Below are 12785 nucleotides of genomic sequence, written 5' to 3'. Positions count from 1 at the left end.
GGTTAGGTTTGCATTATAAAGGTTAATGTATTTCTCTTCCCTCGCCTGGACCACTGTCACTTACATCAACACTTTTATTTATGGTTACACTCCTCGGCACAAACACAGCTTCCCTTTTCAATCCTATCATCAGTCTTTAAATTAAATAAATCAATTAAATTAAAGCCACCGTGTTGAGGGTGAAGGTCACAGTTCACCTCTCCACAAACTCACAGCGGTGGACAGTGGACGCACACTTTTTGATTGACAGCTCCACTGTCCAATAGAACAGCTCGCTGGTGCCGAGGGGGCGGGGCACCGCGCGTCCCCCACTCGGGTTTACAGTGTGGAGCAGTTGGGGTCAATTTCCGCTCGGTGGAGGCCATTTATATGAAGTAACCCTCCAGTGTTTTTCTGCCGACAGCCGTCGTCATGTCCAACAACAATGCCAGCAACAGCTTGATTATCGCTCAGAGGGCGGTGAAGCAGCTCCGTTTAGAAGCCAGTATCCGGAGGATCAAGGTAACGTAACTTTATGAGCCCCGAACCGACTCAAACACGGAAGACAGAGCTAACGCAAGTTGGTGCTGAATGGCGGAGACAGACTGTAACACTCTTCAACAAGCCTTCAACAACTTAACTCACAGAGCGACTGAGACCAGGAGCTGGTTCGGACTTCACTAAACCACCACACAGGAACCTGTGTTTCTTCCGTGTGTCGCTGTCTGTGTTGGGAAATCGCTGCTCGACACAGCGTCTGTAAAAGTTTAACCTCTCAGTTATCTAAAGCAAACAGTGTCTGTCGAAAAGGACACACACGTCCGCGGACTGTTGTTGTTGCTGTTGTTGTGGTTGTTGTTGTTGTTGTTGTTGTTGTTGTTGTTGCTGCTGCTAATTGAATTCACAAAGGAGCCAGTTAGTCCGAGTATGTAAATGACTGTAAAAGCTACTCTCCAGGTGATGGGCTGCTCTTGTTCTACCTGTCCCTCAGGTGTCCCAGGCCGCTGCCGACCTGAGAAACTTCTGTCTGCAAAATGCCTCCAAGGACCCTCTGCTGATGGGGGTCCCCTCCAGCGATAATCCATTCAGACCCCCCAAGTCCTGCTCCCTGTTCTGAGGTAGGCTGCTGTGTTCATCCACCCAGGTGTTCAAACGTGTATTATTATATATCTCCACATTCAGCTTAGAGTGATCTGTCTACTGAACAAGCTCCACAGAGTCCCAAGACACGCCGAGAGCTTGTCAAAGTCAACAAAACATCACAACAAGTTGCAAGACCAGTGATGTAAAGCTGGTCCATTATCCCATTAGTCTACTGTAAGAAAGCTATTTTTGTAATTGATGCTTCCATGTTCTCAATGTGAGAATCTGATGCCGTGGGTATTACACTGTAGTAAACAGTATACTTTGAGGACTTTGGATTTTCAGCCAGATAAAACAAATGAACCCAAAGGAACTCGTACTCTAGGAAACACTGACAGGTTTGATCAGTTTAGGTTAACACCATGAGCTACCAGCTAGCAGGTGTGCGTATACCTCTAACTATAATCAAAGTGCAGTGACAAATATTTTGTGTATAGTGACATGGTTTAATGGAACCTTTCCTTGTAATTAGAGAAAAATAATTTTCCCAAGGGGATTAATAAAGTATTAATTAAAGCTATAAAAGTTATAAAAGTAAAGATAGATTGACATATATCCTTAAAAACAATCTTCCTAATAATAATTGCATAGAAATATAGTGCTAAAACATATTAAACACAGGCATTAAAGCAATCCTACTTAAGTGAATATGAATAAATGTCTTTATTCATTGTTAGGCTTTACAAAACAAATTGAATCTTAAACTCTGTTCAGACTCAAGTCGAGTTTAAAAATTAACTTTTTATAGAAGACATTTTGATTTGTCACGAATAAGCATAGTACATTAACAGTGGCTCTGTCCTTTTCAAGTCTTTATTCAAGCTAATACTGTTTTTATTTATTTTTAGCTGTAGTGTGTTTTCACTTATGTCTGTTTTTCTGTCTACAGCAACAAAAACATGGCTGAATGCTGAATTTATCCATCAAAGCCTTTCTTTTCTTCTACTTGATGTCGCTGTAGATCTGCCAGCTCTTCTTGGGATGATCAGACGTGGGGCGGATGTGGTTTGGGGAGGGGAGCAGGGAATGAGGGGGTGTCCACTTGTTTGCCAAAACTAATGGTATCACAACTCCCATCTGTTACATTAAAGCAGGGCCAAACTTTACCTTGTTCAAAAAAGTTATTAACACTTACTTGACTAATGATTACCAGCCGTTTATGGTTTTAAACATGCTGAGTCTCAGTCAAATGTCCTCTTGTATTTTGTGTGGCAGGTGAAGAAAATCAAACATTAATTTAAACCAGGTGCTGTTTAAGAACATGTTGCATTATATATATTTATATATATATATATATATATACACACTGTATTTCACTTTGTGTGTCTTTCTTTACAAAGCACTAACTGTGTATGTGGCCAACACACATGCTGATAGCTTTGGAGCTAATGCTATTGGTGTAGTGAACTACTATTATTTGTAGTAATGGTCAAGGTGTTGCTACTATTCTGAGGTACATCAACATGGTACAGACTTTAACCCTTTCAGTGTAGGTCATGTGATTGATGATTAATCACCCTGTTCTTTTTTGTACATATGTAACAGCCTATTAAGGTTGCTTTTATGAGCATATATATAATTCTGTGTGTAATTTAAAAGATATGTCAAGGCCTTATACTAGTTAAAGGGGGAAACTTTAATAAGTTAGATCACTTGAAATACACAACTGGCAAAACAGCAAATGTTCATATCTATTCAAACCTTCCAAACATTGTTTGTATTAAATGAATCATCCTGCAGTGACTTGTTGCATTCATAGTTTTCCACACTGGAATCATGTTACAATCAACCAAAACTTTTACTACTGTTAGCATGTATCTTTCTTAACTTTGCTACTTTGGGCAACCTTTAATAAATTAAATTACCTTTTCAGACACTGAGAAATTGAAGTATGTGATTATTCTATGTTTAGTGTTTCAGTGCTTTGTGCAGACGGCATCACTTTCTTTTTTACACTTTTGAATTGTTTTGTTTTCACTTTACAGATGATGTCAAACCACCTTAGAATGTCGTTCATGTAAAAAAAACACCTGAATTTGTTCAGAACGAAGTGAATGTGGTGTCTGTTCATAAGGTAATGTACAAACATGCAAATTGCAAACATGCAATGTTGTGCATTTGACCACTCTGTCATAAATGGACAGGATAATACCAAACAGGGAGCACCATTAATTTGCTGTAGAGTCATCTGTCAATGTGGAGTTGTTATTTTAAGAACCAGTTTCTGGAACATTGTCAAGAGTTATTTATTTATTTATTTAATAAGGGAAAAATGTTGTAAATGTGTGCTGTGTTTGCACCATCCATGCTCTGGAACTGTTGAAATTCACTTACCACATGCTGCATGATTTGAATTTCGGGACTTTCCAGTTTCGTGTACATTCACAAAATGCTAATCTAAACCCACTCAGTTCACTGTTCAGGCTGTATCTCAGGTATTATCAGGGTTGCTACTCCCATCAGAGATATTTTTGTTATTTGGCACCTTCACACATTGTTGGAGAAGCTGTTGTGAAAGCATTTTTTTCAAGCTACCAATTACTTCACCGTGCAAGAAGTTGAAATACAGTACAGCAAAGCTATTCTAGAGTGGAGCTTTAGTTGTGTTAGTGTTAACTAAAAAAAACAGCTCAAACTACTATCGTACAGAGCCCCTGAAGTCCTGAAAGGTTTATTTTTTTTAATTTTGTTGGGCTTCAGTCACTTTTAAGTTGGCATGTAACAAAAAATCCCAAAAATTACTCAGGTGCCTACTTGTTCATTGGTCTTTGACATAAACCACAAAAATAAAATACCTCAATTCAGTTAATTTTATATAATATACTTTGGAAAGTAAGGTTAAGATCTTACAGAACTGTATGGAAAATCCAGCAAATCTCCCCTGAGCAGGGGCAGAAAGGTACAGAGACAAAAAAAGCACAACTATGGGAGAAAGAAGACACAAGTTACACATGCAAAGGGAGCATTTAAGGGTTTTTAAGCTTTTTATATACAGTCAGGAACCACTTTTCATATAAAAGAGTAGTTATTAACAGCAAGATTACATTGTGGTGGGAAGGAGAGTGAAGGACTGAGGACTCCATCATGTAGCCACATGTCAGCAGTAATTAGCAGAAGTGCCATCACCTGCAAATAAGAGGCCGAGTCTGACTGAAGAAGTTAGACCAGTTTAAGACGGGAGCAGCACAGGTGAGACGTGAGGCCCATGTTTTTCATCTACTGTTTGTTATTTAAAGTACTCCACAAATATATTAATGTAGAAATGTGTGTGTTTCTTGCATTGATCTTGTGGTGGTGCAATTAGGTGAATATTGAACTCAGATGGCTTCTAGATTTGGCCAAAGGAGAGTTGGAAAACAACAGGAGTATTTAGGTAATAGCATAACCTTTCTTACATAAAGGCACATCTCTTTTTTTGTCTTTAATTTCCCTGCCTCTCTGGTCCACTACAGACCCTTATCTGCTTAGAGATCCCAAAAACAACTCTGTGAATGAGCTTTCTCACAGCGCCTCCTTGTGGGCTGACCAGAAGGAGCACAAAGTGCAAGAGGACACTGTCAGAGTGGGTAAAAATGTGAAGTGTGTAAAAATTAATTGGTGCTTTCAGATCTGGTGGTGGGGAAAGATAAACTCTTCTCTTGTAGGAGCAACTAAAGGACATGAATGAGCATGTGGCCAGGCTCCAGGACATGCTGAAATATGAAAGGACCAAAGTAAGTATGGCGTACACGTGTGAGAAACATTGCCCATCACTAGCTGAAAACCTTTTAAAAGATGTCCTGTTTGCATTTCCTCTTGCCAGTGTGCCCGTCTGCAGCTGCGGTGTAATCAGCAGGAGGCAGAGCTGAAACGTCGAGAGCAACACTGCAATAGAGTGAAGGAGCGACTGTCCCAGCTGACTGACCGACACAGGGAGAAAGGACCCTGTGAGACTGTGGCTTTTTTATTATTATTTTTCAAACCTTTTATTTAACCACACATACTGAAACTACTCCACAAATATAATCTAGCATTTCTTCTGTCCAGCTATAGAGGTGCTGAACTTTCCACCTGGAGGTCGAGGCAAACGAGAACAGCCTGTCAGATCAATTAGGTCAACTGCAAAGTAAGTTACCTGTCAAATGTCATGTACTCTGTTCACCTCCTCCTTCCTGATGGTCACTCCCTATCTCCTCCTTATAGACAAGAAGAAGCAACACTGCGTTTGATGCTTGAACGCAGGGAAGCAGAGCTCAGAGAGGAGATGAAAGTGCGCCACAGCCTCACTGCTTTACTGCATGAACTCAGAGTCAACATGGAGCAGGTGAGGACAGGGCTTAACTGCTCAATTGGAGGCTAACGTCACTATGACGTTAGTGGTACTATCAATGGTCTCCGGGTCTATGAGAATTCTAAACACCAAATAAATTAATTGTGTTTAATGTATGACAAACATGGTGTCTAGTCTGATGCCGAAAAAAGTTCAGTTTTGGTCAAATCAGACCATAGAACCATCTTCTGTTGACTTTTGTCTCTAGCTTGTGTCTTCTGACCAAGATTTAATGAGCTTTTTTTCCTCTTTTGCCTCTTGTCAATTGTGAAGAACCCAGGTAGTAATTGTTGTGCTGTGTGTTGATCTTGAGAGTTAGTGCTGAACCCAAGAATGAACATTTTAACATAACAAATCAGTCAAACTTTTAAAGACCCTGAAGAACATGGTGGATGTTCAAGAGGAGGATCAAAATGAAAACCCAAGGTTGGATCAAGCTGAGGGGCTGCTTGGAGACCATGTGACAGGAGGAGTGATTCTGAGTTGGAGGCAGGTGCAGAAGAGACTGAGCGAAGTCCTACCTGAAGGTAAACCCCTATCTGTGCTGACTGAGAAAGTCTGGTCATGGTAATATAATCAATATGTGGCCTGTCTTGACTGTGCAGGCCTCGCTGGTGTTGACACTGACCATGACAAGCTCCTGGCTCAACTAGTAACTGAGCTGAAGGAGAGTCAACAGCTTGTCAGACTGCAACAGCAGCTGCTGCAGGTTTGAATCTTACCCACACGTTCTCAAATGAGCTTTTAGAGCCACAGTGATACTCGTACAGACGTTCATTCGTGTCTGCTTATAGGATGGCTTTGAATCGCCTGTCCCCTCTGAACTGGCTGACTCCTATTTTCTGGAAGAGTGGGAACGCCTTCAGCTGCAGTGCATAGAGCTTGATCATCAGAGGCGCACTTTTGAAAAGGAGAGGCAGTCTTTCACCGACGCTGCCATCCGGCTAAGCCGTGAGGTGAGAGACGAACAGGATCCTGTCAAAGAAATATGACACTGTACATTAGGTAATGTTGTAAATGTAGATGTTACAGGGATGTGCGCTATAGGGGTATTAATTGTTACTAAAGACATTAACTTTGTCCACAGCGGTGTGAATTTGAGCAACAGAAGGCCTTTCTTATAAAGCAGCAGTATCTGTATGACTCACCTCTGTTTGGTAAAGGAGCAAGCCGCAACAGGAGAGAGAGCACTGCTCTCAGTGAGTATGCAGTTCAGTTAAAGGATTGGTGGTAAATTAAAGGGGGTTTTAACGCAGTGCAAACGACTCCAGAAGCCATAAACGTATACATTTGATCCCAGATTTCTCAGGTTTGGGCCCCACTAGTATGTCTGGCTGTCTTCCCATCACTCCGTCGTCCACCGAGTCTGGGCCCAGAGTCAGAGTTCACACTCCCAGTACTCCTGAGCTCTACTCTGCCCTCAATCTATCATACAGCTGCAGGTTAGTAGAGACCCAGAGCAGGCGTAGTACATTCAATCTAAAGAGCAGCATTAACTGTGGTATGTACTCTAATGGAGCTACTGAACGAATGAAACGATCATCTGCTGTATTTGAACTTTGTTATATTTGCCTTTTTTCTTGCCTTTTTTTTTTTTTCCTCATTAGAGCCAAAGAGGTTGAGCACCAATTAAGGACATGGGATGATGCTGCAGATAGGATTGTGCAAACACCACAAGCTCCACATTTAGACTGGTCATTTTAATGTTTATTTAAAAGTATATTGTATTTTTATTATATTTTTAATAATTAATAAAGATGAAAATATTAAGTTTTACATGGCACTGTTTTGTATGAACTGACAATAGATTTGCTAATGCTATTTGGTCACTTTTTATGAAGAGTGTGAATTTTACAAAAGGATTAAATTGCATTTTCAAAGATGGCAGAATACAAACTTTAACAAAGGTCCCCAGCTGGATTGTGTATTAGGTACCTTAAACATTTAGCCATACTTTTCCTCAGGAATTGAATTTAAACCAGGAAGTTTTCATGACGTACAATTAAGTACTACTTAGAATTACTTTTATTACAGGAAATATATCGAACTATTTTACTCTACTATCTTTAATTGAAGCTAGTTACAACCTCGCAGATTCAGATTCACTATATAAAATACATGTTTGAGCCACAACATTGAAACCACTGACAGGTGTGCATCCTTTAATTGGGGAAGAGGTGGCACCAGGATGCACTAAAGTGGTCTGATGCATGAAGTTCCCACCTTGCAATTTACAGGACTTGCAGGAAATGCTGCTGACGTCTTGGTGCCAGATACCAGAAGACACCTTGTGAAGTCTTGTGGGCTGCATTGCCTCAAGGAGTCAGAGCTGTTTTGGTGGCAGAGAGCGACCTACAGTGTTAGGCAGGTGGTTTTGATGTTGTGGGTGATTGGTGTAATCAACTAACAAATTATGCTAATTTAAAATTAAAGGACTAGTCACCTGCAGCTGTCTTGTTTTTTGTTTTTGTTTTGTTCCACTCCAACTTGTTATAGTAACCTTTTATCATTTTTTATTAATTACTTGATTCTTTTTTCTTCATTTTTTTCACCTTTGTGGTTTACAGCACAAATGTAAAATCTGAAAGTATAAAATTTTAATACTGATCATCGTTTCCAATGAAACTGGCTTGCACGTTCATTTATTCTGGAGTTAAGTAACAAAACGTCTTCGGTATGGATTAAGGCGATGACAGGCCCCTCTTATAATGAAAAACTACAAAATTCTGTCTCTGATGTCTTAAGTAAAATTGTAAAACGACGTTCAAACAGTGCTTGATGTGTCCAGTGGTATGTCAGAACATATCCCACAACTTCTCAAACATACTCACCTGTTGGTAGCTCACCTAATGGGCTGTGCCCCTGTCCCAACTGCTTTGATACTGTTGCTGCCATCGAATTTGAAATTAGCATTTATTCTTCAGACTAACAGTCACATTTGTCATTGTCAGCATTGGATATGTTAACTTTTACTATTTAAATCAAAAATGGAGTTCAGATGATTTACAAATCATTGCACTTACAACATCTTCATCTTTACATATTAAATCTAATCTTAAAAGGTCCAGTGCAAATCTGGATTAGACTTTGCTGATATACTGTACATTGTCTTATGTTATATGGCCTCTGTCTACAGCAGCCGCCATTACTGAGGTAAAAATGTAGCTAAGAGAATTCATTGCGTTATTATTGACATCCTTTTCCCATTGTCTGTGAATTAATGTGAATTCCTATTGGGAATAGGTGCTCATGCTCAATGCAACTTCTATGGAAATGGTTTCTGAAGCTATTGAATAAAATGGCACAAAAAAAGCATTTATGAAAATGAGTTGGTACTTTTAGTACATTTTAGGCAAGTCTTTGTACTTCTAATTGAGTAGTTTATGTCTAAAGCATTTGATTTAATGTCTCCATTATTGGGTAGAGACATGTCACCTGTCGAAATTTGCTCCTCTTTCCTCCTCAGGCTTGGTGAGATGCATAAAAGCTACACGTTTATGTCAAAAGTACCAAAAGTGTGTACTGAGGAAGAAAAAAGAGGAAAATTACGAATCCGTGACTTATTACCTTTTGTTGTTGTGAGACAGACAGTTTCAGGCGCTGCCTCTCTTAACTCAAACAAAGCTAAAAAGGCACTGAAAATATGGAGTAGCTGTAGGCTATGGGTTGATTGTTGCTTCAGTGCGCAGGGCGACGTCTGGGTGTCGAGCTTCTTTCCACTTCCCTTCTCCAGATTGGCCCATAAACATTAGTGAGGGTCTAAGTGGATTTGGCGCAGGTGCGCACATCGGCTCATCGCCCAAATTACTAAACAACTTTCTGTAGACAATGTCGAGTTTGATGTTTTCACTTTGCTGATAGACCTTTGTATGTTCACATTTGACTCGGTATTCTATTTATGAATAAAATTAAACCCCTGAACATTCACATGTCAGCAAAAGCGAAGAGCGCCTCTTCCCATTAAGAAAGGGCATTTTTACGCACGCGTATAGGCTTCAACAATGAAACTGAATCTTTTATTGGAGATTGAAGATGTTCACAAGCCTCGTGAATTCTTTTGAACCTCACCTTGATTTGATCAACTGCAGTATCTGCAATATCTCAGCATAATGCATTTACAACATGGCAGATGTAACCATGTAGTGAAAATACAGTCACTCTTCTCCGCAGTGTCTCCAGCTGACAGGTTAATAATCCGATGATCTAATGGTCCAGTGGCCACGGAACCTATGGCTAAAACCTCCTAAAATAATACAGATTGTTTTATTTAGGGCAACCTAAATGAACTGTAATATAAACTGGTGTCGGTCTGTCTTCCTCTCCTCCTCAAACGGTCCTGGATGTCATGGTCACCCCCACCCTGCTCTGACTCCTAGACAGGACACGTCCACTAAAGACACTGTAATTCGCACCCTGGCACTGGCGACTGGCCTAGGGCACAAAATGTTTGAAAAAAAATTTATTTTAGTTTGGCGCCGATCTCGACGACGTCTCCCAGTGAACTCTGGTGAGGACAGGGGTTGGATTGGGCCGGATACCACCGCAGCTCAGTGTCCAGCGTCACCGCGTCTCCTGCACTACACCGGGTCGGTGAGGTGGTCTTCCAAAACCTAAAGCAGATCCAGGTGCCACTAAACAGTGAGTTTTGGGATAAACAAGACCTGGATGACAAAGATTCTTCACAGACAGCTGCCTGCAGGTTTTCTGGATTAGACACCGTTTGCTGCACTGTTGCCACCAACATGTCTAGAGATATAAAAGCTTCATTTGTTGTTCTCCGTAGATTATGTTTCACTCTGCAATTAAGTCTTAAAGTATAAGTATAAGTTGCTGCTAAATGAGTGTAATTTATCAAAGTTAGAAAGGTTTCTTTGTTGTGTTGTCCTGTGTTTTAAGACATGATATGGTGCTTTTTGAAGATGAACTCACAAGAAAATAAAATTAACACTTCACCCCAAAAAACAAATAGCAATTCGACATTTAGTATTGTCTTTAAGTATTTACCATTTGTTGTGTATGACATAGCAGCTTTACTTCATATTTATCGACTATGAGCTACATAACATGCTTTAAGTTAATCTGACATTGTAGATTCTTAAAAATAAACAACTAATAAATAGACTCCTCTAAAGTCTGTTTAGTATGAAACATTTTGATGACGTCAAGAGGAGATGCATGGATTTGTGTGTTATTACTGGTTGTGCTGTTGACTCCAAAAGCATCTGTGTGAACATGCATATGATAGAGTCTGAATATATTTACATAATTTGTTTATGTTTGTTTAAATTATTCAATCTACTAATGTTACACATTTCTACAAATTGATGATTGATATAAGCAGAATCTGTATTCTATAAACAACAATAAATGTGAGGTAAATAATAACTAAACGTCATTAAATGATGAGCTATGAGTGTTAAAGTCTAAATTAATGAGACACTGAGGGCAGTAAAAATACAGAAGCAGGTTTTAATAAACGAGCAGGTGTTTGTATAAGAAAAGAAAAGAAAAAGCCGCTGTGGAGACAACGGTAACTATCAATTATAGCAGCTGATCCACCTTCAGCAGAAACAGACGCCGCAGCAGACGAAGGTCTCTCACTACCCCTAATTCTTCCATCCCTCCAAGAATCTTTAGTTGGAGCGGAATAAGACTCATGTGAGGGAAACGTGAATGCAATTAAGGAAATTGGGGTCCACCTCCTGTTCAAACAGCCAAAAGTTCACTGTCTGGCACGCGTGGCGCATGAGCTCAGCTGATTGGCTGCTGGTGTTTGGGGCGTGCGCCTCTCGCCACTTGTACTTAATGGCCAAACAGACCAGAGGCGCCTCACGGGTGTGATTGCTGAGCGAGCAGCTCGATCATCATATTCAGATTGGGTCTGGCAAACAAGAAGGAGAACTTTCCCACAGAGGGTAGCATGAACGATATGCTTTTGAGACTCTTTGAACAACTGCCGTGCGTCATGGAATCCGACAGCAATGGTTTCCAGCCCTGGAGAGACTACATGGGGCTGTCGGACACCATCAGAGAGATCCTGGGCCGGAACAGAGCCACTGATTTTTCACTGCCAGTCTCGGAGTCTGATGACCTGTGCAGGGCTCAGGTGTCCATGCGCAATAGCGCGGTTTCCCAAAAGGAACTTGCGGAAGATTGTGCGCCAGATCTCCCTGGTAAATCTGCACTGTGCCATTCTTCGGCTCATCAGCACTTGGCCCAAGGGTTGTGTCACCTACCAGACGTTCGCGCAGCTTCACTAAACGTGGCGGATTTTAAATCCTCAAGTCCGGTGGGTTTCCGGGGGACAAAAGACCGCAGGAAGGTGACTCGTTTCAAAACACCTGAGCAGCAAAGCTTACCTCCATCACCTGAGCGCATGTTCTGCAGTTTCTGCAAACACAACGGGGAGTCTGAGTTGGTGTACGGATCCCACTGGCTGAAGAACCAGACAGGAGAGGTTTTATGCCCGTATCTGCGACAGTACGTGTGTCCCCTCTGTGGCGCCACGGGAAGCAAAGCTCACACCAAGCGCTTCTGTCCCAAAGTGGACAGCGCGTACAGCTCCGTGTACGCCAAGTCCAGACGCTGAACCAACAGGTGGCGGCTAGAAAGACGTCGCAGAAGGCACAAACTCTTCTTTTTTTTTTTTTTTTTAATGTGTGAATTTGTTTAATAACAATAATATGTTCCTGCTTTTTGTGTGTGTGTGTTTTAGGTTTGGGGTTGATTTGCATGTTTTGGCACGTTTTCTGTGAAGGCCTTCTGTAAAGCTTAATTAGCGCTGTTTCGCAGCTGGGGTGTGTTTTTGTAAGGTACTTTAAAAAGAATAAGGACTACCTGATATTCTGTTTAGTCAGGAGAAAATACATTTAAAAAGAAAATGTTTATTTTACATACTTTTTAAAACTGGGCCGACTGATGTCCACCTTCATATGTCCTGCAATGCATTCAAGGCTTGATTCAAGTAACATATCAAAAACAGTACAGTACAATCAGTAAACATGTAAACAACATGTCAGCATTTTAAATTTTTAAAATACGAATGACTTGTTCTTGTTCCGAGGTGTGTGAGTAAATACCTGTTCAGGGTGTGTACTGTTTTATTTTGAATTCTGTATATGTGGCTCCTAGAAATGGCATTTCTGCTCAGTTTGTGAAAAAACATTTGTGAATGTTTGTTTTTTCTTTATGTATGCCAGAAGTTATAAATATCTAAGCTAACTGAATCGGTTTGTCTTGTCACTTTATGTTGAAATCTTTATTAAATTAAGTCAGGAAGGGCAGGTTTGCATCTAATGAAGCTAATAACACAACTGACTTAAACAGTAACAACAAGCTTTATTGAGGAGGACCT

General features: G+C 40.6%; 3 protein-coding genes across 3 annotated transcripts; all 3 read left to right on the top strand.

The window, feature by feature from the left end:
- Positions 1–310: 310 nt before the first annotated feature.
- On the top strand, positions 311–2998 carry si:ch211-286b5.5 (GGL domain-containing protein). The gene is made up of 3 exons (XM_026359603.1): positions 311–501; positions 971–1097; positions 2012–2998. The coding sequence occupies exons 1-2, from the start codon at positions 412–414 to the stop codon at positions 1094–1096; spliced, it is 216 nt and encodes a 71-aa protein (XP_026215388.1). The 5' UTR covers positions 311–411; the 3' UTR covers position 1097; positions 2012–2998.
- Positions 2999–3112: 114 nt separating this feature from the next.
- si:ch211-286b5.4 (afadin- and alpha-actinin-binding protein B) lies at positions 3113–7803 on the top strand. Its single transcript, XM_026359602.1, has 12 exons — positions 3113–4495; positions 4575–4684; positions 4767–4835; positions 4925–5048; positions 5149–5227; positions 5305–5425; positions 5805–5958; positions 6037–6140; positions 6226–6387; positions 6519–6630; positions 6732–6873; positions 7039–7803. The coding sequence occupies exons 1-12, from the start codon at positions 4444–4446 to the stop codon at positions 7133–7135; spliced, it is 1326 nt and encodes a 441-aa protein (XP_026215387.1). The 5' UTR covers positions 3113–4443; the 3' UTR covers positions 7136–7803.
- A 3467-nt stretch (positions 7804–11270) lies between these two features.
- On the top strand, positions 11271–12078 carry nanos3 (nanos homolog 3). Its single transcript, XM_026360330.1, has one exon. The coding sequence runs from the start codon at positions 11352–11354 to the stop codon at positions 12018–12020; it is 669 nt and encodes a 222-aa protein (XP_026216115.1). The 5' UTR covers positions 11271–11351; the 3' UTR covers positions 12021–12078.
- Positions 12079–12785: the final 707 nt, after the last annotated feature.

This window comes from Anabas testudineus, chromosome 1, assembly GCF_900324465.2.
Source record: "Anabas testudineus chromosome 1, fAnaTes1.2, whole genome shotgun sequence".
NCBI lineage: Eukaryota > Metazoa > Chordata > Actinopteri > Anabantiformes > Anabantidae > Anabas > Anabas testudineus.
This window is presented reverse-complemented; position numbering and strand designations above follow the sequence as displayed.

Excerpts from the sequence above, each read along its gene's own strand:
- si:ch211-286b5.5 (XM_026359603.1), top strand. The coding sequence starts at position 412 with ATGTCCAACAACAATGCCAGCAACAGCTTGATTATCGCTCAGAGGGCG. Across the intron at positions 502-970 it reads CCAGTATCCGGAGGATCAAG|GTGTCCCAGGCCGCTGCCGA; the intron begins GTAACGTAACTT and ends CCTGTCCCTCAG.
- si:ch211-286b5.4 (XM_026359602.1), top strand. The coding sequence starts at position 4,444 with ATGGCTTCTAGATTTGGCCAAAGGAGAGTTGGAAAACAACAGGAGTAT. Across the intron at positions 5,228-5,304 it reads TCAATTAGGTCAACTGCAAA|ACAAGAAGAAGCAACACTGC; the intron begins GTAAGTTACCTG and ends TCCTCCTTATAG. Across the intron at positions 6,388-6,518 it reads CCATCCGGCTAAGCCGTGAG|CGGTGTGAATTTGAGCAACA; the intron begins GTGAGAGACGAA and ends CTTTGTCCACAG.
- nanos3 (XM_026360330.1), top strand. The coding sequence starts at position 11,352 with ATGAACGATATGCTTTTGAGACTCTTTGAACAACTGCCGTGCGTCATG.